A 21,492-nucleotide genomic window follows, 5' to 3' on the forward strand; every position below is an offset into this window, starting at 1 on the left:
TTTATTGGATAGGACAGTGTAGAGACAGGAAAGGAGCCGGAGAGGGATCGGGAAATGACCTTGGGTCGGAATCGAACCCGGGTCCCTGGATTCATGGTATGGCGCCTTAGTCGACTGAGCCACGATGGGGACCATTTTTTTTATTTTTTTAACAGGGCAATGATGTAATTTTAACTATCACATTCTGTTTTAGTATTACAGTTTGTCTGTGTTTAAACTACAACAATTTGTAAATTCTACAAAAAAATATGATCAATTCAACATATTCTTACTGTTAAATTAACAGTGGTATTTGGTTAGGAGTTTTACAGTATATTGATGTAAATTACACACTGCTTCATTGTTTTTGTATTTACAGTTTTTTATGTCATGATTTTACATAAATTCACTGTTAATTCTACGGACATTTTTTACAGTGTGTGCCAAAGACTTTTACACAGTACTGTGTGTACATTTTAATTTTTGGCCTGTATATCAGATTATTTGCAGTTAACAAATATCTTAGTGGATTATTTTGGAATTTTGTGGAATCAAATACACAGCACGGTACAAAGAAGCAAGAAGTGCGGCTGGGGCTGATTTCATTCTAGCCCAGGCTGTAGACTCATTCAGCCTCTAAGTAACAGTCATTACTCCATTTACACTGATATTTTTCAGCCCATGTCCCTGACACATCTGTAACACATCAGCAGCAGCGATCGCAATGCTGTGAAATATAGTCGTGGCTGAATGAATGTGAACAAGGTGGATTATTTACTCAATCAGCCTTTTTCCCCTCAAATACCTTTAGAGGAGAAATTGAAAATAGACTAAAGACACATTGTCCAAAGTACACAATTATAGAAAAGGACAAGCAACAGCACCGTTAGTTTAGAAGTATTTAGAGGTTTTTTTAATGAAAGTTTACAATGTTTATTTGTAAGAAACAAAGAATGAACAGTCGTATTTATATATTCATGATTTAAGTGTGTGTATACGGAAGCCGAGAGAGGCCCTTCATATAATGTTTTTTTTTATTCACCTTGTTATCCCGAGATAACGACATAATTAATTCAGGATCTCGAGAAAACAACGCAACTAATTCGAGATCTCGAGAAAACAAAACCGTTATTTTGAGATCTCGAGAAAACAAAACAATTATTCTGTGATCTCGAGAAAATAAAACAATTATTTCATGATCTCAGCTGGATCACTGTATCTCCGTCGGTAGAGACGAAGCCGGGCCAGTCTTCTGCGGAGGTGCCGCGGACTAATTTTGAAATTATCCCTTATTAAAAGACTTAATGCAATCTCTCCCTGTGTCAACCCCTGATCAAAAGGTGATCGATTATTCCAGACATTCTAACGACCAAAGTTGCGTCTATACAGAATGAGAAATAGCCCCAAAGTCAGCACATCACAAGTCTCTTGGCGCACCTGAATAAACCATTTCTCAGCTGTTTTCTCGAGATCTCGAAATAATGGTTTTGTTTTCTCGAGATCTCGAATTAGTTGTGTTGTTTTCTCGAGATCCTGAATTAATTATGTCGTTACCTCGGGATAACGGTTTTGTTTTCTCGAGATCTCGAATTAGTTGCGTTGTTTTCTCGAGATCCTGAATTAATTATGTCATTATCTCGGGATAACAAGGTGAATAAAAAAAAGGATTATATGAAGGGCCTCTCTCGGCTTCCGTAGCGTGTATAATAGTTTGTCCCACATCGTTCTTATTATGCCGTTAATGAGACTTTGTGCTACAATGTATTTCTCAATCCTAACAATTTCATTGTGAAGCTATTTAGCAGTTATTCCATGAAATCGAGTCATACATGAACTGATAACTGATGAGACACGTAGCACCGAGTCATCTCTAAGCCGTGTACAGTGAGATTGAGTGGAATAACTGTTTTATTCTATCCACATTCACTGGATTTTGAGAAACAGGGCATTTTTATTTTTTGCAAATTCGATAAATAAAAAAATTACACAAAATGTCAAACAAAATAATTTCCACTTAGAATGTAAACAAACCGGCGAAATGACAGGAACAGTTTGTGAAAAATTCTATAATAATAGTTCTTGAAAAATAAAAAGCGATATTTTTATTCCGTGTTTTGTTGCTCTTTTTTGTAATTTTTTGGGGTTTTGTTTTCATGTAGAGTTTTAATTTTGTCCTCGGTTGGTTCAGAAACACGCTCTGCCATTTTGTTTTTCTCTACTCATGGTATATGAGCTGATAGCCTAGTAGTAGGGTAGCCAATCAGAGCGTGCGATTGCTCATATCCAGTGAATGTGGATAGAATAATGATTGATATTATGTGGGAGGCGAAAATCTAATATCACCACCAGCCGTCACTGACTATAGCCATGAGATGCTTTCAGCTTTCATCCACATTGCATACACCACAGCGATGAGATTAAAAAGGAAATAGAAGAGCCAGTGATAGCTGGTTGTAATATTGAATGGATGGATTAAAATGATATCAAGATCTTGCCTTTACAATTATGAAACCACAGGCGTAACCTTATGGCACAGGATCTCATTATCGGTATAGGTCTAAAATTAATACGCATACACACAGGCAAACTGAAAAACATATAGGCAATACCATTCGTAGTTCCTCTTTTTTTTTCTTTTCATGACTATTCCAAATGATAAACAAAATGCTGAGCTGGTGCTTTTGTTCAAACCAAGATGCACAAACTTTTTTTTTTTTAATAGTTTGTTTTATTGTGTGATTTGTACATTTAATAGACAACATATTCCTGGTCTATTTACTCCTAGTTTCTCCAAAGGCATTTAGAAAATGGCTTATCAAGAAAGTAATCCACTTTCTTCATGTCTGAATGTAGTCTGGGCTAGAAAGAAATCAGCCCCAGCCTCATTCTGTGTATTTTTTTCCGGCACGGTCATGTAGTGGTTAGCACTGTCGCCTCATAGCAAGAAGGTCTGGGTTCGAGCCCCGTGGCCGACGAGGACCTTTCTGTGCGGAGTTTGCATGTTCTCCCCGTGTCCGCGTGGGTTTCCTCCGGGTGCTCCGGTTTCCCCCACAGTCCAAAGACATGCAGGTTAGGTTAACTGGTGGCTCTAAATTGACCGTAGGTGTGAATGTGAGTGTTAATGGTTGTCTGTGTCTATGTGTCAGCCCTGTGATGACCTGGCGACTTGTCCAGGGTGTACCCCGCCTTTCGCCCGTAGTCAGCTAGGATAGGCTCCAGCTTGCTTGCTACTCTGTACAGGATAAGTGGTTACAGATAACGGATGGATGGATGGATGGATGGGGTTGTTGTTGGCGGTGTTTGTTTTAAGGCATTTGCTAATTAAGAGCTAATAAGACATTGTGGATGTCCAAAATGTAATTTTTCTTTTCTTTGAAAGACAAGCCAGGCTTAGCCTTGCTACACAGCAAAATCCCCAGTGTTGAATTAACACCCTACTGTGTTTATATAGGTCCAATTGGACACAAATTAACTCTGAAAGTGTTAATTCAACACTGAGGAATTTGCTGTGTAGCTCATTTATATTAGCCATCCATGGACACTGGATATAGCACTGACGATGCAGTATCTCCCCTGACTGCATATTAAACATACTAAATATGATAGAAGATACAACATTATTGTTGTAACATTATAACTAGTCATATATATTTGGACAGATATCCTTTTTGGCAGTTAAGCATGACTTTCAAGACCATTAAAAAGAAAGCTTATCATGGATTTTTTTTTTTAATGGTTCTGGTTCAGGTTCTGGCTCTGTTGTTTGCCAGAGGATGTGAAATACTGTGAAGTAAATGAGAAGGAGCAATTCACAATCAGTGCGTTTACATGCACATAAAGAAAATCGAATTTCTGCCGTAGCTCGACTGAAATCGAAGTTCTAAATGCCATGGAAACACCTTAGCTCGGCTGAAATCGAACCGAACTGGATTTCTCGTAATCGAGCTACGCGACCTAGATTATGCGATTGTAGCCGAGCTACTTAGTGCATGTATACCCTATCGAGCTACGTAGTCGAGCTACTTACTTCAGCACTGCCCCTTCCGGAAGTGACGAGTGACGAGACCACAAGCGGGAAACACAACAGCCTCGGTCGGCATGACAACAGTAGTAGAAATGTGCACTTCTGGAGCAATGAGGAGATATCGATGTTGCTGTCCTCGTCGTCGTTCTTCTTGTGAACACGGAACTGATAACTTTGTTTATACTCTTGAATAGCTCTTCTTCATGACGACAACCGGAAGTGTACCAACACGATGGGGCGTGTAGCGCCACCTGTGGCTCGGGTGCACAATGTACCTCACACAATAGCTCGATTTCCTTGTGTGCATGTAGGATTGGATTTCTCTGGCACCCCTGCTGGGACCCTTTGCTCGATTACCGACAGTAGCTCGATTTGGATATGCATGTAAACGCACTGAATGAGTACAGCTCATAAAATAGGAGGGGTTCTGGTGTGTGGCCAGATACTTACCGAAAACAGCAGCAATATGAAACAGGATTCATTTACAGCCTCTTTCAGAGGTTACGTGTTTTATTTGTATAGGATAAGCTTATAATGCTGTTGCATGATGCCGACTTTTGCATCATTAGTTTTAAAGACTCACAGATAGATCATTATGCTGCATTGTGTCATTGCCAGAGCAGTATATGGGTCATGATTGTTATCGTTTCCCTCATGAGCTGGATTTCTCAATTAATCAAATGGAATTTCTGGCAAATTAAAGATGCATTTAGTACTTTTTAGGAACATGTTGTAGGAGACAATCCTATATTATTACGATATTATTGACCAGTTTTTCCATAATTTGGGATTTTTGTTGTTGTTGTTGTTCAACCGTTTTTGTGTGTGTTTTTGTTGTTAGCCCAGCGTTCTGCACAGGAGCTGCCTCTGGTGGACAGACAGAGTGTGGACAGCTGTCCTGCCACAGGAGGAGAGCGCATGCTTATCAGTGGCCATAACTTCCAACCCGATTCCAAGGTGGTGTTTGTGGAGAAAGGACAAGGTAGGAAATTGATAATCACGGTCCTGATCAAGCCTTTATTGTGTAAACCATTGATACGCTGAGATCAAATGAGGCTCTATGCGACTTAAAGTTAATCCAGGAGAAACACGTGTGTTATGATAGGCTTAGCCATTATAATCTGTTCAGATTATGTAGGTATAGAGATGAGAATGCGTGCGTGCATGGATACGAGTGTATATGAGTCGTGATCTCATCATATATCAGTCCTCAAGAGGATGTGGAAATAAATTCAGCTAATAGAAATGGGCAATGTGATTATATTATATGATATTGTTATTGTGATCAATCATGTCATGATACACTTTTTTAAATATATGAAATGTATCATGTGACTCATAGCTCTTCTAAAATACTTAATTAAATTAAGCGCAAATTATGACACTAATTAAAACTAGACAGAACAAATAGACAGGGTTTTTTTTTTTTTAAACAAATCAACACCTTGTACTTATAAGGTAACTTTTAAATGACTTTTCCCCCCTAAATCATTTAATATTATAAGAAATATTTGATACCGGTGGTGTAGTGGTTAGCGCTGTCACCTCACAGCAAGAAGGTCCAGGTTCGAGCCCCGTGACCGGCGAGGGCCTTTCTGTGCGGAGTTTGCATGTTCTCCCCGTGTCCACGTGGGTTTCCTCCGGGTGCTCCGGTTTCCCCCACAGTCCAAAGACATGCAGGTTAGGTTAACTGGTGACTCTAAATTGACCGTAGGTGTGAATGTGAGTGTGAATGGTTGTCTGTGTCTATGTGTCAGCCCTGTGATGACCTGGCGACTTGTCCAGGGTGTACCCCGCCTTTCGCCCGTAGTCAGCTGGGATAGGCTCCAGCTTGCCTGCGACCCTGTAGAACAGGATAAAGCGGCTAGAGATAATGAGATGAGATGAGATATTTGATACCAAAATGCTGCAAAAAGGCACACATCAATCAAAATTTGAAAAGTTGTCTCTGCTCTGACTTTATTAAAGATTAATAGTTAAATATTATGGAGTTACTTATAGCTCAATATGTTAAAATAATATTAATGTTACATAGAACATTATAAATCCAATGCTTCAAAAATGTTTTTTACCTCTAAAAATCAATGTATTTATTTGTCTAATTTATTTCTAATACTAAAGCACATCTGAATATCATATAGAATTTTTCATTCATTAATTCATTCATTTTTTTTCCATTTTCGGGTTTTTTTTTTCTTAATTTGAGCACACATAGGGAAAGACATATTAATGTGACGTCTAGTTATTTATTTATTTTCAGAATGAAAGTTTTAATGTCTTTTCAAAGACGAACAAACAATAAAAAATTTCTTGGTCGTATACAAGACATCAAATTTGTGCCCTGAAAAACCTGTGCCTTTAAAACCAGGACATGAGGTTAAAGCTGACTTTATAGTATCATGCTATTTTTTATATGTAAGTGTGTATTCACACACCAGTGTTTGTCTGCACGCTTGGTCACACCCCTTGAAGAAGAAAACCCCTCAGACCACCACCTCCCTGCTTCCCTCTCTCCCTCATTCCCTTCTCTGCCGTCAAAATATGCTTCTCGCTGCCAGAGAGCCACATGTGGAGCACATTAATGTGCTGTATTTTTAACCCAACAGATTTACATTTCCAGAAGTTTCCATTGCCTGCACAGGCCTGGAATGAAGCACAAACACAGAATGTGGCAGTCTCTACTGTCCCTTGTGCCTGGGCGTTTGTTTTGATTTTTTTTTCTTTCTGTCTTTCACTCCCATTTATTCCTGCCAGTCTTTTTTTCCATCTTTTTCCATACAGAAAATAGCAGCGGTAGCCTCTGGCTGTTGATACCTGAGGTTTACAAACAGTAATTTCCTTGATTAGTTGGTGGAAAAAAAAAGAGCAGGAGGGACAGGAAAGGACTCGGTTGAGTCGTGTAAACATGCTGGATTTCCTACAGCCTGGAGAACAAGGTTGGAGGAAGTCTCTTTATTGTTTAAGCTGTGAAGAAAGACATGCTAGGCCACTGGTCTTTTTTAAACACAGACTTGTTGTTTTTGACAGCAATACAATTTCTTCCTCTACTCACTACAAATAGTAAACAACCCAACAACTTGATTCAATTTTGAAAAATACAGATGGTCATTGATTGCAAATTCAAAGTTGGTTTGAATTGGTGGAGTGATGCCAAAACTATATGCTGAGAAAGCAAGTGATTCAGCTCTACTGGCTCTATGACACCCTTTTGTTAATTTTTTTTAATAGATAACGGTGTATTACACACTGCCAGAAGCCACATATGCAAGTCTGTTTGAGATACTGAACCACCCGATGGGATTTGTCGCAGATGATTTAACCTGGAGATGGCACAATTCATAACCCATGGATTGAATTAGATTAGATTAGATTAGATTAGATTAGATTAGATTAGATTAGATTAGATTAGATTAGATTAGATTAGATTAGATTAGATTAGATAGAACTTTATTGATCCCTTTGGGAGGTTTCCTCAGGGAAATTAACATTCCAGGAGCATCATTACAGGATAAACAGAGAATAGAAAATAAAGAAAACTTCTGCATAAATTAAATTAAGTATTTACATATAAAAAAAAGGAAATTAAAAAAAGTCCAGTAGGAGAAATATTCCACATTGTCCAATATTGCTTTTGGTCAGGCTAGGCTACTGCTCCTTCCCGTCCTCTGTCCTCCTGTTACCCCTCCTCCCCCCCAGAGAGGAGTTGTACAGTCTGATGGCATGAGGGACAAAGGATCTGTTTGTCCTGCACTTGGGAAGGAGCGTTCTGTCACTGAACAGGCTCCTCTGGTTGCTGATGACGGTGTGCAGAGGGTGACTGGCATTGTCCATGATGTTCAGTAGTTTGTCCATAGCCCTCTTCTCTGCCACCGTCACCAGAGAGTCCAGCTTCATGCCGACCACAGACCCGGCCCACCTGATCAGCTTGTCCAGCCTGGGTGTGTCCTTCTTGAATGTGCTGCCCCCCCAGCACACCACGGTGTAAAACAGGACACTGGCGACCACGAACTGATAGAACATCCACAGGAGTTTCCTGCGGATGTTAAAGGGCCGCGGCCTCCTCAGGAAGTATAGCCTGCTCTGTCCCTTCCTGTACAAGTGGTTGGCGTTGCACGTCCAGTCCAGCTTGCTGTCCAGCCACAGCCTGAGGTACTTGTAGGAATCCACAGCCTCCACCTGGACTCCCTCGATCAGAACTGGTCGTGACCTTGGTCTGGACCTCCCAAAGTCAATGACCAGCTCCTTGGTCTTCGAGGTGTTGAGCTGCAGATGGTTCCTGTTGCACCAAACGGCAAAGTCCCTCACCAGGCTCCTATACTCCTCCTCTCTGTCGTCCCTGATACACTCCATGATGGCTGTGTCATCAGCGAACTTCTGAATGTGACACAGCTCCGAGTTGTAGCAGAAGTCCGTGGTGTACAGGGTGAAGAGAAGAGGGGTCAGCACCGTGCCCTGGGGTGCGCTGGTGCTGCTAATCACAGTGTCAGACGTGATGTCCTTCAGCCTGACGTACTGCGGCCTGTCGGTGAGGTAGCTGGAGATCCAGGTGACCAGGCAGGGGTCCACTCGCATCCTGTTCAGTTTGTCCTGAAGCATAATGGGCTGGATAGTGTTGAAGGCACTTGAGAAGTCCAAGAAGAGGATCCTCACTGTGCCATTTCCCTTATCCAGATGCGAGTGGGCTCAGTGTAGCAGGTAGAGGATGGCGTCTTCCACACCAGCACCTGCCTGGTACACAAACTGCAGACAGTCCTGGGCATGTTACACCTGGGGTCTGAGGAGGCTGAGGAAGAGCCACTTCAACGTCTTCATCAGATGTGAAGTGAGTGCCACCGGTTGGAAGTTGTTCAGCTCGCTGAGCCGGTTCTTCTTGGGAACTGGAACGATGCATGATGTCTTCCAGAGGGTGGGCACTCTCCCCAGCTGCAGGCTGAGATTGAAGATGCGAATTGAATTAGGAACTCACCTTACTATTATGTTTGAGCCTCAGCCACACAACCGTTATGGTTGAGCCACATACACACACAACCGGCGAATGGCCTAGTGGTTAGCATGTCCGCCTCCCGATCGGGAGACCGCGAGTTCGGCTCACGGTCAGGTCATACCAAAGACCATCATAAAAATGGTGCCATCTGGCAAGGTACCATTTTGAGTGGGGAGTCAAACTCTCGTGGTTACCAGAGGACTAGCCCCCCACCCTAGCTATGTAATAGGCGAGAGGCCGAGGGCTACGGAAACGGAAATCGGCACTGCCACATGGTGTGGGAAGGACTTTGGCTTTGGACATACACACACACAAGAGCACACTCCCTGAAAGAGGTGCCACTCAGTGTGGTATCTTGCACCAAGATGCTAACAGCAAATCCTTTAAGTCCTGTAAATTGTGAGGTCTTGGATCAGACTTGTTTGTCTAGCACGTCCCACAGATGCACAATCGGATTGAGAGCTGGGAAATTTGGAGGCCAAGTCAGCACCTTGAACTCTTTGTCAAAGCATTTCTGAACAATTTCTGCACTGTGTCAGGGCACATTATCCTACTGAAAGAGGCCACTGCCATTAGAGGATACCATTGCCGTGAAGGGATTCTTGGTCTGCAACAATGTTTAGGTAGGTGGTACGTGTCAAATTAACATTCACACGAATGCCAGGACCCAAAGTTTCCCAGCAGAACACTGCCCAGAGCATCATACTGCCTCTGCTGGCTTGCCTTCTTCCCGTAGTGCATCCTGGTGCCATCTCTTCCTTAGGTAAGCACCGCACATGCATCAGGCCATCCACATGATGTAAATAAAAGAAAATATGATCCATCAGACTAGTCCACTTTCTTCCATTGCTCTCCGGTCCAATTCTGATGCTCACATGCCCAGGTACTAACTACTGCATACCTGGAACACCCCACAAGACCTGCTGTTTTGGAGATGCTCAGACCCAGTAGTCCAGCCATCACAATTTGGCCTTTGTCAAAGTCTCTCAGATCCTTAACATGCTTCACTTCGCCTGTCAGTGTCAGGCTCTCTCTCTCTCTCGCTCATATATCATATAGATGAAGTAATTCATCTATACTGTATGTTTATTACAACCATAATTGTATTTCACATGTGCTTTCTCAAACACTTCTGATGATGTACTACAGATGTGTCAGTGATGCGAGTTTAAAAAAAAAACAGTGAACACAAAATGTTTGACTTGACACTTGACATTGGACAGTTTGGGCTAGAAAGAAATCAGCTCCAGCCTCTACTTCATACCATTCTGTGTATTTTTTATTTATCCCTGCTGGTGGTGGAGGGGGTTGTTGGTTCCACAAAAGTCTCATCTCATCTCATCTCATTATCTCTAGCCGCTTTATCCTTCTACAGGGTCGCAGGCAAGCTGGAGCCTATCCCAGCTGACTACGGGCGAAAGGCGGGGTACACCCTGGACAAGTCGCCAGGTCATCACAGGGCTGACACATAGACACAGACAACCATTCACACTCACATTCACACCTACGGTCAATTTAGAGTCACCAGTTAACCTAACCTGCATGTCTTTGGACTGTGGGGGAAACCGGAGCACCCGGAGGAAACCCACGCGGACACGGGGAGAACATGCAAACTCCACACAGAAAGGCCCTCGCCGGACCCGGGGTTCGAACCCAGGACCTTCTTGCTGTGAGGCGACAGCGCTAACCACTACACCACCGTGCCGCCCGGTTCCACAAAAGTTTAAAAAAAATAATAATCTACTTAACCTTTAGGAGGCCATGGTCTAATGGTTAGTGAAGCAGCTTTAGGACCAAAAGGTTGCTGGTTCAATTCTCTGGACCATCAGAAATGGCTGAAGTGCCCTTGAGTAAGGCACCTAACCCCCAACTGCTTCGTGGGCTGCCCACTGCTGTGAGAAGAAGAAGAAGCCTTTATTTGTCACATGCACAGTGAAATTCATCCTCTGCATTTAACCTATCTGAAGCAGTGAACACGCACACATAGCCAGAGCAGTAGGCAGCCATACTACAGCACCTGGGGAGCATTTAGGGGTTAGGTACCTTGCTCAAGGGCACTTCAGCCCAAGGCCGCCCCATGTTAACCTAACTATGTTGGGGTCGTGTTGTATGTCGCTCTGGATAATAGCGTCTGCTAAGTGCCTGTAATGTAATTTACTTTAAGACGTTTATTAACAGCCAATAAGGCAAAGTGGATGTTGAAACTTATTTTAATGTATTTTTTTTCCCCTGGAAAGCGAGAGAGGGTTTAGTCCTGCTAGTCCCTTTATACCAGCCAGCCCTGCTGTTAACTATAATCCTCTCCTCTTAGTAGCATTAAGGTCCCAAAAAAAATCTAATTTTTGACTCAAAACATCAGTGTCAGTCAGTGATGAATTTGCATTTGAAGCAAGGGAAAGCTTGGAATTGTAAATTTTGTTTTTGGCTTATGAGTCAGTTACAGTCAGGAATATACATGATGGTTCAAACTGCATGTTGTTAGCATTTTAATGAGATACAGCAGCTTATTTATGGTGTAAGTGTGCTCACTAACCGGATGAGGGGTGTGTGTGTGTGTGTGCGCTTCTTATTTGTGCAGAGGGCTTCCCTGTGTCTGGCACTTATTGTGGATTTTTGGGCAGTCCTCACATGGAAACTCGGCTTTGCCAATCTAACATGATCAAGCATGGCACCGCTCTCTCTCTCTCTCTCTCTCTCTCTCTCTCTCTCTCTCTTTCTCTCACTTCTGCAGTCCAGCATGGAATATTTCTGCTTGTGCCTGAACCAACATCTGTGTTTGGTGGCAACATAGTAGCTGAAGGAGGTCTACATAGAACCTTTCCTAAAATAGAAACCTCCATTTTATTATTCTACATAAAACTTTTAAAGGTTCCTCCTATTAGGTGGATATACAGAAAAACTTCTTAGGGTGTTATATGGGATTTTGCTTGAAAACAATAAGATATACAATAACAACAAATGAAAGGTTTCATCTAGCGCGCTAAAGGTTTCTTCAATTTGTCATTCTATGACAGGACATTTAGAAGTTATGCATTGCTGGCTTGCTAGCAAACTTTTACTGGTTCGCTAACAAACCTGTCTACTGGCTTTAATTACAAAGTATAGTACTTACTCGGATGCAAAGTAGCTTGCAAATGAACTTAGCTACTGGATTTAACGACAAAAAAAATGACAGTTGGCCAAATAGAAAGCTTGCCAACAACCTGGTATTTGTTCGATTGTTTACTTATTTAGAATACATCAATTAACTACTGTTTTAATCACAAAATATCAAATCAAATCAAATCAAGTTTATTTGTACAGCGCTTTTAACAATAAACATTGTCGCAAAGCAGCTTTACAGAATTTGAACGACTTAAAACATGAGCTAATTTTATCCCTAATCTATCCCCAATGAGCAAGCCTGTGGCGACGGTGGCAAGGAAAAACTCCCTCAGACGACATGAGGAAGAAACCTCGAGAGGAACCAGACTCAAAAGGGAACCCATCCTCATTTGGGCAACAACAGACAGCCTGACTATAATATTAACAGTTTTAACAGGTATAACCCTCAACTGTCCTCATGGGGCCGTCCTTCACAGGAGTGGGGCGATAAAACTCCGACCAGACACAGGGCACCAGGATGGATCAGGCAGGTCCGAGTGGCAGAAGAGGCCAGCATCTCAATCCCAGGACCAACATGTAACTCAGAGGGACAGATGGGGGGGGGAAGAGAGAGAGAAAGAAAACACGTTGTTAGGTATGCCCTAAAAATGACAAGTATTAAATCTGTGTGGTAGGCTCGCAGAGACGAGAGTCTTTACATCAGGCATAACACACAATGGCATGTTAATATGGTAAAAAATATATCATGACCTGCTCTGGCTGGATGCTTGATTGGGTGATGGGAGCACACTCCTCAGCAATGATGAGATGCAGATGGGACCCTTAGGGCTGGCCAAGACAATTCAGTTAGCAGTTATACAGTTAGGTTATGTTTGAGTAATTATTCATGTATAATTTACGTATTAAAAAGTATCTTCTATACAATATACAGTTAGCCAAATTATAGCTAGCTTTGCTAAAGACCCTGGCTACTGCTTTTAATTATACAATACAATAACCTAACAAGGGGCGGCACGGTGGTGTAGTGGTTAGCACTGTCGCCTCACAGCAAGAAGGTCCGGGTTCGAGCCCCGTGGCCGGCGAGGGCCTTTCTGTGCGGAGTTTGCATGTTCTCCCCGTGGGTTTCCTCCGGGTGCTCCGGTTTCCCCCACAGTCCAAAGACATGCAGGTTAGGTTAACTGGTGACTCTAAATTGACCGTAGGTGTGAATGTGAGTGTGAATGGTTGTCTGTGTCTATGTGTCAGCCCTGTGATGACCTGGCGACTTGTCCAGGGTGTACCCCGTCTTTCGCCCGTAGTCAGCTGGGATAGGCTCCAGCTTGCCTGAGACCCTGTAGAACAGGATAAAGCGGCTAGAGATGATGAGATGAGAGATGAATAACCTAACATTAGCTAGCTTGTTAGCAAACAGGCCTAGCAATTTTCAACTATTTGCAACATCCTCACTAGCCTTATTTTTACTGGATTTATACATAATAGTTTAGCAACCTACACAGCATTGTGCTAATGTCAATAAGCCTATTAATGAGCTCTATTACTGGTGGGTTTAAGTAAACAATTTACTAACTTTAGCTAGGGTTTTTATTTTATTTTTAAGCAAATAGGGCTAACTGTTATGCTAAACACTCAGTGAGAGATCACAGATATCTTGTAAGCTTTTTAAACTTAGCATAGTGCTGGCTGAACTTTTCTTAATGTAAATAAAACGTGTGTGTGTGTGTGTGTGTGTGTGTGTGTGTGTGTGTGTGTGTGTGAGAGAGAGAGCACTTAAAGGTGAAAATAGCTGTGTGGCTAATGTTATTAGAGTAAATAAATATGGTATTCTGAGGTAAAACAGATTAGCTGGCCACATCTGCTGAACATAATGATAGCAGGAAGATAAACGCAAGTGTGCATCACTGGATAAGCCACAGCAAAGCAAAAAATCCTGATTAAAACTAACTGAAGAGGGATCTCCTACAGTCTGACTCATACTTCGGGAATCTTTCTACCTCCCTCCATATCTTTCTCTCGCAGTTCTAAGTGGACAAATTGACATCCAGCAGGATACCAGCTGCACAAACAGCGAATATATCTTCACAAGGGTTTTGGGTAATGATAAAAAATAAAAAAATAAAAAAGTATGGCCAAAAAGAGAAAAACAGAGGCATGCTTTTCCTGCAAATGTTCGTCATGTTTGTCAGTAAAGAGGCCGAGTTGGAATGAGCAAATGTAAACCTGACTTCTGATGTTTACACGGCTTTGAGCACTGAGATGAATTAATAACGATTTAATGTTTCGAGCTCCTGATTATAGAAAATAAATAAATCCGAGATTATTTTAGTGTAATCAGAGAAGGGTCCAAAGTGAGTAAAATGCAGTCAGGTTTTCAGTATAGTTTATATCGCAAATGCTACAAATATAACACTGGTCCTTTTATTCCTGTGTGATTTTTAAACAAATAAAAATCAGTGTGTTTAAGTGCAGCTACTGCTGTCACACAGTGTTTGGGTTGACCAAATAAAATCAAATAAATGGGTGTAAATGGACACTTGAGAGGGACTCCATAAGTCAGAATGTGGCTTATGTACAGTGCATTACACAGAGCATTCAACTTTTAGTCCACATGTATGCTGAAGATAACATCAGCACCAGTCTTTACAGTGTGTGTGTGTGTGTGTGTGTGTGTGTGTGTGTGTGGCTTCTATGCACTTAGAACCCAGAGTGCAATCAGATCTCAGGCCGTCCTTTAGCTCTCTTTCTATCCAGCCAAGCTGATGGTTATGATAAGACCCAGTCGAGAGATTAGAGTTTACTTTATTCTTCATCGCTCTAAGTTGGCATTCCTAAATGGCTATCAGCGATAATGTTGAATAGTTCTTAAAATATTTGGCACACACATTTGTTGACTTTGTATGACTTCAGCCAAGGCTGACTTCTAAGGTAGCCTGCAGCCTTTTTCCATTGATTGGGAGAAAATTCTGTGTGTGTGCGTGCGTATGTGTGTGTGCGTGCGTGCGTGCGTGTGTGTGTGTGTGTGCGCACGCGTGCATGCGTGGGTGGGTGGGTATATTACGGATCAGTGGGGATTCCTACAGAGGGAAAAAACAGAGAAAGAAAAAGGCAGACACAAAGAAACTCCCTCATGAAGAAGGAGTGCTTTCACATCTGGACTCGTTGGATCTTTCACTGGCTGCCCAGCTGCTGAACTACTTTAACATTCCGCTATTGAAAAGCATTTAAAACTTTTGTTTATGAATAAAATGCAGAGTAGAATTCAACCATTTAGGGACGTGCATAACTTTGTGCAATGTAGGGATAATTATAAATAAGGTAGCCTACATATTAACATTCGCTGTACCAACACTGATAAAACACATGCAAGAATTAAGGAATAAAACACTTTGGGACATGGTGTTATAAAATCAAACTTGGGTTACTGACCTATTGCAATATGTCCCAGAGTGTTTTATTCTTCTTATACCACAGCAATTTGCCAACAATTACATTTTGTAATTAAGTAAGGCCCTGGTCGCACTATAGTTCGCGATGGGTTTGTGAATACTTGGCGCTGAAAAATTGGTAACATCACCACCAGTCGTGCGATGCATGGTGAATGATCTCTGAGCTTCATGAGTTGCTTTTTGGTGCGTCTCTGCCTCGTGAGTGGCCAAAAACATTACGAAAAATTTCAGTGCATGCATTGAAATTTGGTAGTGATGTTTTCGTTGGCAAGCCAAGTACTGAATACTCAGAGATGGGTTTGGGAATATTTCCTGAGGCTCGGGAAAGCATCGCCACCAAACGCCTCATTTTCATGGATAACCCATGGCAAAGCATGGCAAGCTGTAGTGTGACCATAGCCGAAAGAATGATGCATCTTGTATCATTTACAGTTGCATTTAATGTTGTCAAATGTAAGCCAAAGAAGTTGGTTCCTGTTATCAATTAAATTGTAGAAGCTATAAACACTTGTTCTGTAACCAGCTTTTTTTTCTTTTTTCTTTCTCTTGAAGATAAGATAAAAAAAAAGCTTGTCATTGAAATCAGACCTCTTGACAGATAAACCAGAAAGCACCAGAAAGCCCTCTTTCCTGAAGACCTAGCAGTTATACTGTTTATTAAGTGTGAATTTACATTAAATCCACCATAGTCATTTTTTTAAAAGAGATTCTCTGAAGTCTGTACGAGTATGTGATGTGATGATGGTTGATCTTGCCATTGTAGTTGTTGTATAAGAACCATCAGTAATTATTAAAGCAAGTCGGAACTGGTTCAGCTGAGACAGTCTGGTTTGCTGTTACTAATCTAAATGCCGACTAATGGTTTTGTGATGATTATCTATGAATCAGAGCAAACAAATCTTCAACATCTAAAACCAAATTAATCTTCAGACAGATTAGTTGTATAACAGTTTCTATAATAAACTTACTATATCAAACTCTCTAACCTGATAAGGTGAATGAAAAATGGCAGTATGTAGCAGATTTTGTTTTTCTAAACCTCATGATTCCTACTTAATTCTGTTTATGAAATTCTCAGTCAGAACACAAGATTATTCTCATTTTCTGGCTGAATTTCTGTTGAGTCACATGAAAACATCTTTCCTGCTGTCTGATTAATAAAGCATTTTTAGCTAGAGCACTTTTTAGCTAGCGTGTAATTGCAGACTCTGGACCACATGAGACATGTGAGCTGTCATGAGTAAGATATAAACTGCATCTCAAATCCAGTGTTGTAGCTGAGTCACTAAACCTTGAGTCCGAGTCCAGTCTCGAGTCCCCAGTGTTCAAGTCTGAGTCAAGTCCAAGTCATTAAAAAAAATTTCGAGTCCGAGTCGAGTCCGAGAACACTCCAGCTGCACCATTTGACGGTGGCTGTTTCAGCACCATTAACATTAGTTTGTTCCTGAACATGACGTATGAACAGGTGAACGTGCTTCTCTTTGTCAGGGAATGTGAAGTATTCTGTCAGAGATGGCTGGGAGACGGATGTAAGTGCAGAAGGTGTGTTTATTAATACAAGTGAAGACGGTAAACAATCCAGAACGGCAGGCAAAATTGTAAAACAGTGAAACAGGCAATAGGTCGAGTGAGGCATAAACAGGCCATCGTAGACTCAGCAGAATCAAAGACGAGAAACAGGAAATCAGGGATCAGGAAACCAAACAAGGAAATAAGGCTCGGTAATGTGTCAGCAATGCAGCTCAATAATTCGCAAGTTAAGTGCGTTTTCATAGTTTTTATATAGGTGCTTTGGTTGTGCCTTAATCCTGTGCAAGTGCGAGTCGTTTATGGTGGGTGTGTGAGAGTCCGCTTGGCGTGCGCGCTGTCCGGAGCGCGCCTGAGAGTCTATCTGATGCACGCGCCAAGGCGCACAGGTGTGACACTCTTGCACGAAATTAGTACAAAACTTAATGTAGATATAAATATCTTATGCCAAATTATTATGGCATGTTACAAAAAAAAAAATAAATCTGAGTCCCTGTCTCCAATTTACGAGTCCTAATGCAGTTAATGCACGAGTCTGAGTCCGAGTCATCAGTGCTCAAGTCCAAGTTGAGTCACGAGTCCTTACAATTAGGGCACGAGTTGGACTCAAGCCCGAGTCCTGGACTCGAGTACTACAAGTGTGCTCAAATCTATGTATGTACTCGAGTACATTATGTACATGTCCCTGATTTTTGCAGGACAGTAAGGTTTGACATTGAACCCTAATGTTTCACATGAAACAGAAATGACCAATTGCAACTCAGTCAAATTTTATATTGCAAACACTTTGCTGGCTCCACCCCTTCATCTATATAGTATGCATTATTAGACTGTGTATTATATTTAAATAATATTGGCTGGCGTTAAGTGGTATATCAGATATATTACATTCAGCTAGCATGATACTGAATGAATCAAAGATAAGTAGCTGAATGGAATATATCTGATGTGCCATGAAAAAAAGCAAATATTTTTATTATTATTATTATTATTATTATTATTATTATTATTATTATTCATACACATTCCTTTCAGGTGTTCAACGCGTCTTTTAAAATTCTCTCAAAATCTTCTGTATTTAATGAAGCAAACTTGGCGGCCATGTTTGTTTACAAATTGTCACAGTCGCTCACTAGCGCGGAAGTTTTACGTCTCTGATGTGTGATGTCATGTTGTCTTGACAACCATGCAACACTGTAAACCATATTCAACGCTCATTCTCCATTGGGTAGAGTGATGTAATACACGTAGGATAAGCGATATGCTAAAAATATTGCATGCTACTGAACCAAGTGAATGAAACCCACTAGAAGGGAATAGAACACACGTTTTTATTCCATCGAAAAAGTGTTCTGTATGTATAACACAGTACAGTGGGGCAAAAAAGTATTTAATCAGTCACCAATTGTGCAAGTTCTCCCACTTAAAAAGATGACAGAGGCCTGTAATTTTCATCATAGGTATACCTCAACTATGAGAGACAAAATGAGAAAAAAAAATCCAGAAAATCACATTGTCTGTTTTTTAAAGAATTTATTTGCAAATTATGGTGGAAAATAAGTATTTGGTCAATAACAAAAGTTCATCTCAATACTTTGTTATATACCCTTTGTTGGCAATGACAGAGGTCAAACGTTTTCTGTAAGTCTTCACAAGGTTTTCACACACTGTTGCTGGTATTTTGGCCCATTCCTCCATGCAGATCTCCTCTAGAGCAGTGATGTTTTGGGGCTGTCGCTGGGCAACACGGACTTTCAACTCCCTCCAAAGATTTTCTATGGGGTTGAGATCTGGAGACTGGCTAGGCCACTCCAGGACCTTGAAATGCTTCTTACGAAGCCACTCCTTCGTTGCCCGGGCAGTGTGTTTGGGATCATTGTCATGCTGAAAGACCCAACCACATTTCATCTTCAATGCCCTTGCTGATGGAAGGAGGTTTTCACTCAAAATCTCACGATACATGGCCCCATTCATTCTTTCCTTTACATTGATCAGTCGTCCTGGTCCCTTTGCAGAAAAACAGCCCCAAAGCATGATGTTTCCACCCCCATGCTTCACAGTAGGTATGGTGTTCTTTGTATGCAACTCAGCATTCTTTCTCCTCCAAACACGACAAGTTGAGTTTTTACCAAAAAGTTCTATTTTGGTTTCATCTGACCATATGACATTCTCCCAGTCCTCTTCTGGATCATCCAAATGCTCTCTAGCAAACTTCAGACGGGCCTGGACATGTACTGGCTTAAGCAGGGGGACACGTCTGGCACTGCAGGATTTGAGTCCCTGGCGGCGTAGTGTGTACTGATGGTAGCCTTTGTTACCTTGGTCCCAGCTCTCTGCAGGTCATTCACTAGGTCCCCCCGTGTGATTCTGGGATTTTTGCTCACCATTCTTGTGATCGTTTTGACCCCACGGGGTGAGAGCTTGCGTGGAGCCCCAGATCGAGGGAGATTATCAGTGGTCTTGTATGTCTTCCATTTTCTAATAATTGCTCCCACAGTTGATTTCTTCACACCAAGCTGCTTACCTATTGCAGATTCAGTCTTCCCAGCCTGGTGCAGGTCTACAATTTTGTTTCTGGTGTCCTTTGACAGCTCTTTGGTCTTGGCCATAGTGGAGTTTGGAGTGTGACTGTTTGAGGTTGTGGACAGGTGTCTTTTATACTGATAACGAGTTCAAACAGGTGCCATTAATACAGGTAACGAGTGGAGGACAGAGGAGCCTCTTAAAGAAGAAGTTACAGGTCTGTGAGAGCCAGAAATCTTGCTTGTTTGTAGGTGACCAAATACTTATTTTACCGAGGAATTTACCAATTAATTCATTAAAAATCCTACAATGTGATTTCCTGGATTCTTTCCCCCCATTCTGTCTCTCATAGTTGAAGTGTACCTATGATGAAAATCACAGGCCTCCCTCATCTTTTTAAGTGGGAGAACTTGCACAATTGGTGGCTGACTAAATACTTTTTTGCCCCACTGTATATATTACTGATTTTAAGAGCAGAAGTCTGTGCTGGTCTTTTGCTCAATCCTTTTTGAGAAAGTAGATAGCTTTTGGCCAATCTAGCCAAGAAGACAGTCTGGACTGCAAGTCTATCTAGAGCTAAAACAAAGAACCAAATTCTAGGCTGCTGTTTGTTTGCTGAGAATTTGAAGATACAGACCTTGAATATACAGTGTAGGAAGGAAAGGCAGTTGTTGGGGTTTTTTTTTCGACACAGCTGACATCGTTCAACACTTGGACTAAGCTGACTCATTCTGTTATCAGTCGCACTCTGCCTGTCTGATTACTATATGTGAAAGTGTCTGATGTGGACAGGCAGGATCTTCTTTGGAAAGATAGGCACACGTCAATAGAGTGTATCTGTTTGTGACTTTGAGTGAAGACACCACTGTGAAGAAACCACTTGACTAACCATGCTCATGACCACCCACGGACCTTTCCCAGAACTTGCTGGCATAAACGCCAGGATATCTTGTTTACTCTCCACTAACCCCTTCAGCCAAATCTGTTTGTATGCCAAGGTGCTGTGACAATATGAGATATCTATGTGTCTCATGGATATTTCACAACATTAACTCTAACAATAAATGATTAAAAAGCACAACCTGTCATTCATTCATAAATGAATTATAATCGTTGGTAAAATCCTGTGGTATAAGAGGAATAAATCACTTTGGAATCAGCTGCATCATTTGTTTTTTTTTCCCCAGTAAAAGCACAGCCATATTTTATCCTTTACTCATGTCTACTGTATATTTAACAGCTATTCCACAAAATATTCATACATGCGCTGATAGCTGAGCTGGCTAAAAGCCACGTATGACGAGATTGAGTGGAATAACTGTTTTATTCTATCCACATTCACTGGATTTTGAGAAACCGAGTATTCTTCTTTTTATTTTTTGCAAATTTGATGAATAAAAACTTTATACAAAACGTCCGACAAAATCATTTCTGCTTAGAATGTAAACAAACCAGCGAAATGACTAGCAATTTGTGAAAAATGCGATAATAATAATTGTTGAAAAATAAAAAAGATATGTGCTTACCATCAAATACTTTTATCCCATATTTTGTTGCTTTTTTTGTATTGTGGTGTTTTCTTCTTCTTCGGCTGCTTCTTCTTCTACTTCTTTAGGGTTTCTTGGCAGCTGGAAAATCAACTTAAAGGTGCATTAACGCCACCGACTGGGCTGGAGTGTGGAACAGAAGCTTTTTTTTGGGGGGGGGGGGGTGTGCACACCTCATCTCATCTCATTATCTCTAGCCGCTTTATCCTGTTCTACAGGGTCGCAGGCAAGCTGGAGCCTATCCCAGCTGACTACGGGTGAAAGGCGGGGTACACCCTGGACAAGTCGCCAGGTCATCACAGGGCTGACACATAGACACAGACAACCATTCACACTCACACTTACGGTCAATTTAGAGTC

General features: G+C 41.5%; 1 protein-coding gene across 2 annotated transcripts in view; it reads left to right on the forward strand.

The window, feature by feature from the left end:
• nfatc1 (nuclear factor of activated T cells 1) overlaps positions 1-21,492 on the forward strand; it is an 84,585-nt gene that overhangs the window by 16,326 nt on the left and 46,767 nt on the right. For both annotated transcript variants that reach the window (XM_060942020.1, XM_060942021.1), the window contains exon 6: positions 4,845-4,985. In XM_060942020.1, the coding sequence (XP_060798003.1) occupies positions 4,845-4,985 (141 nt within the window). The remainder of the gene's footprint in view (positions 1-4,844; positions 4,986-21,492) is intronic.

This window comes from Neoarius graeffei, chromosome 16 (assembly GCF_027579695.1).
Source record: "Neoarius graeffei isolate fNeoGra1 chromosome 16, fNeoGra1.pri, whole genome shotgun sequence".
In the NCBI taxonomy this organism is placed as follows: Eukaryota; Metazoa; Chordata; class Actinopteri; order Siluriformes; family Ariidae; genus Neoarius; species Neoarius graeffei.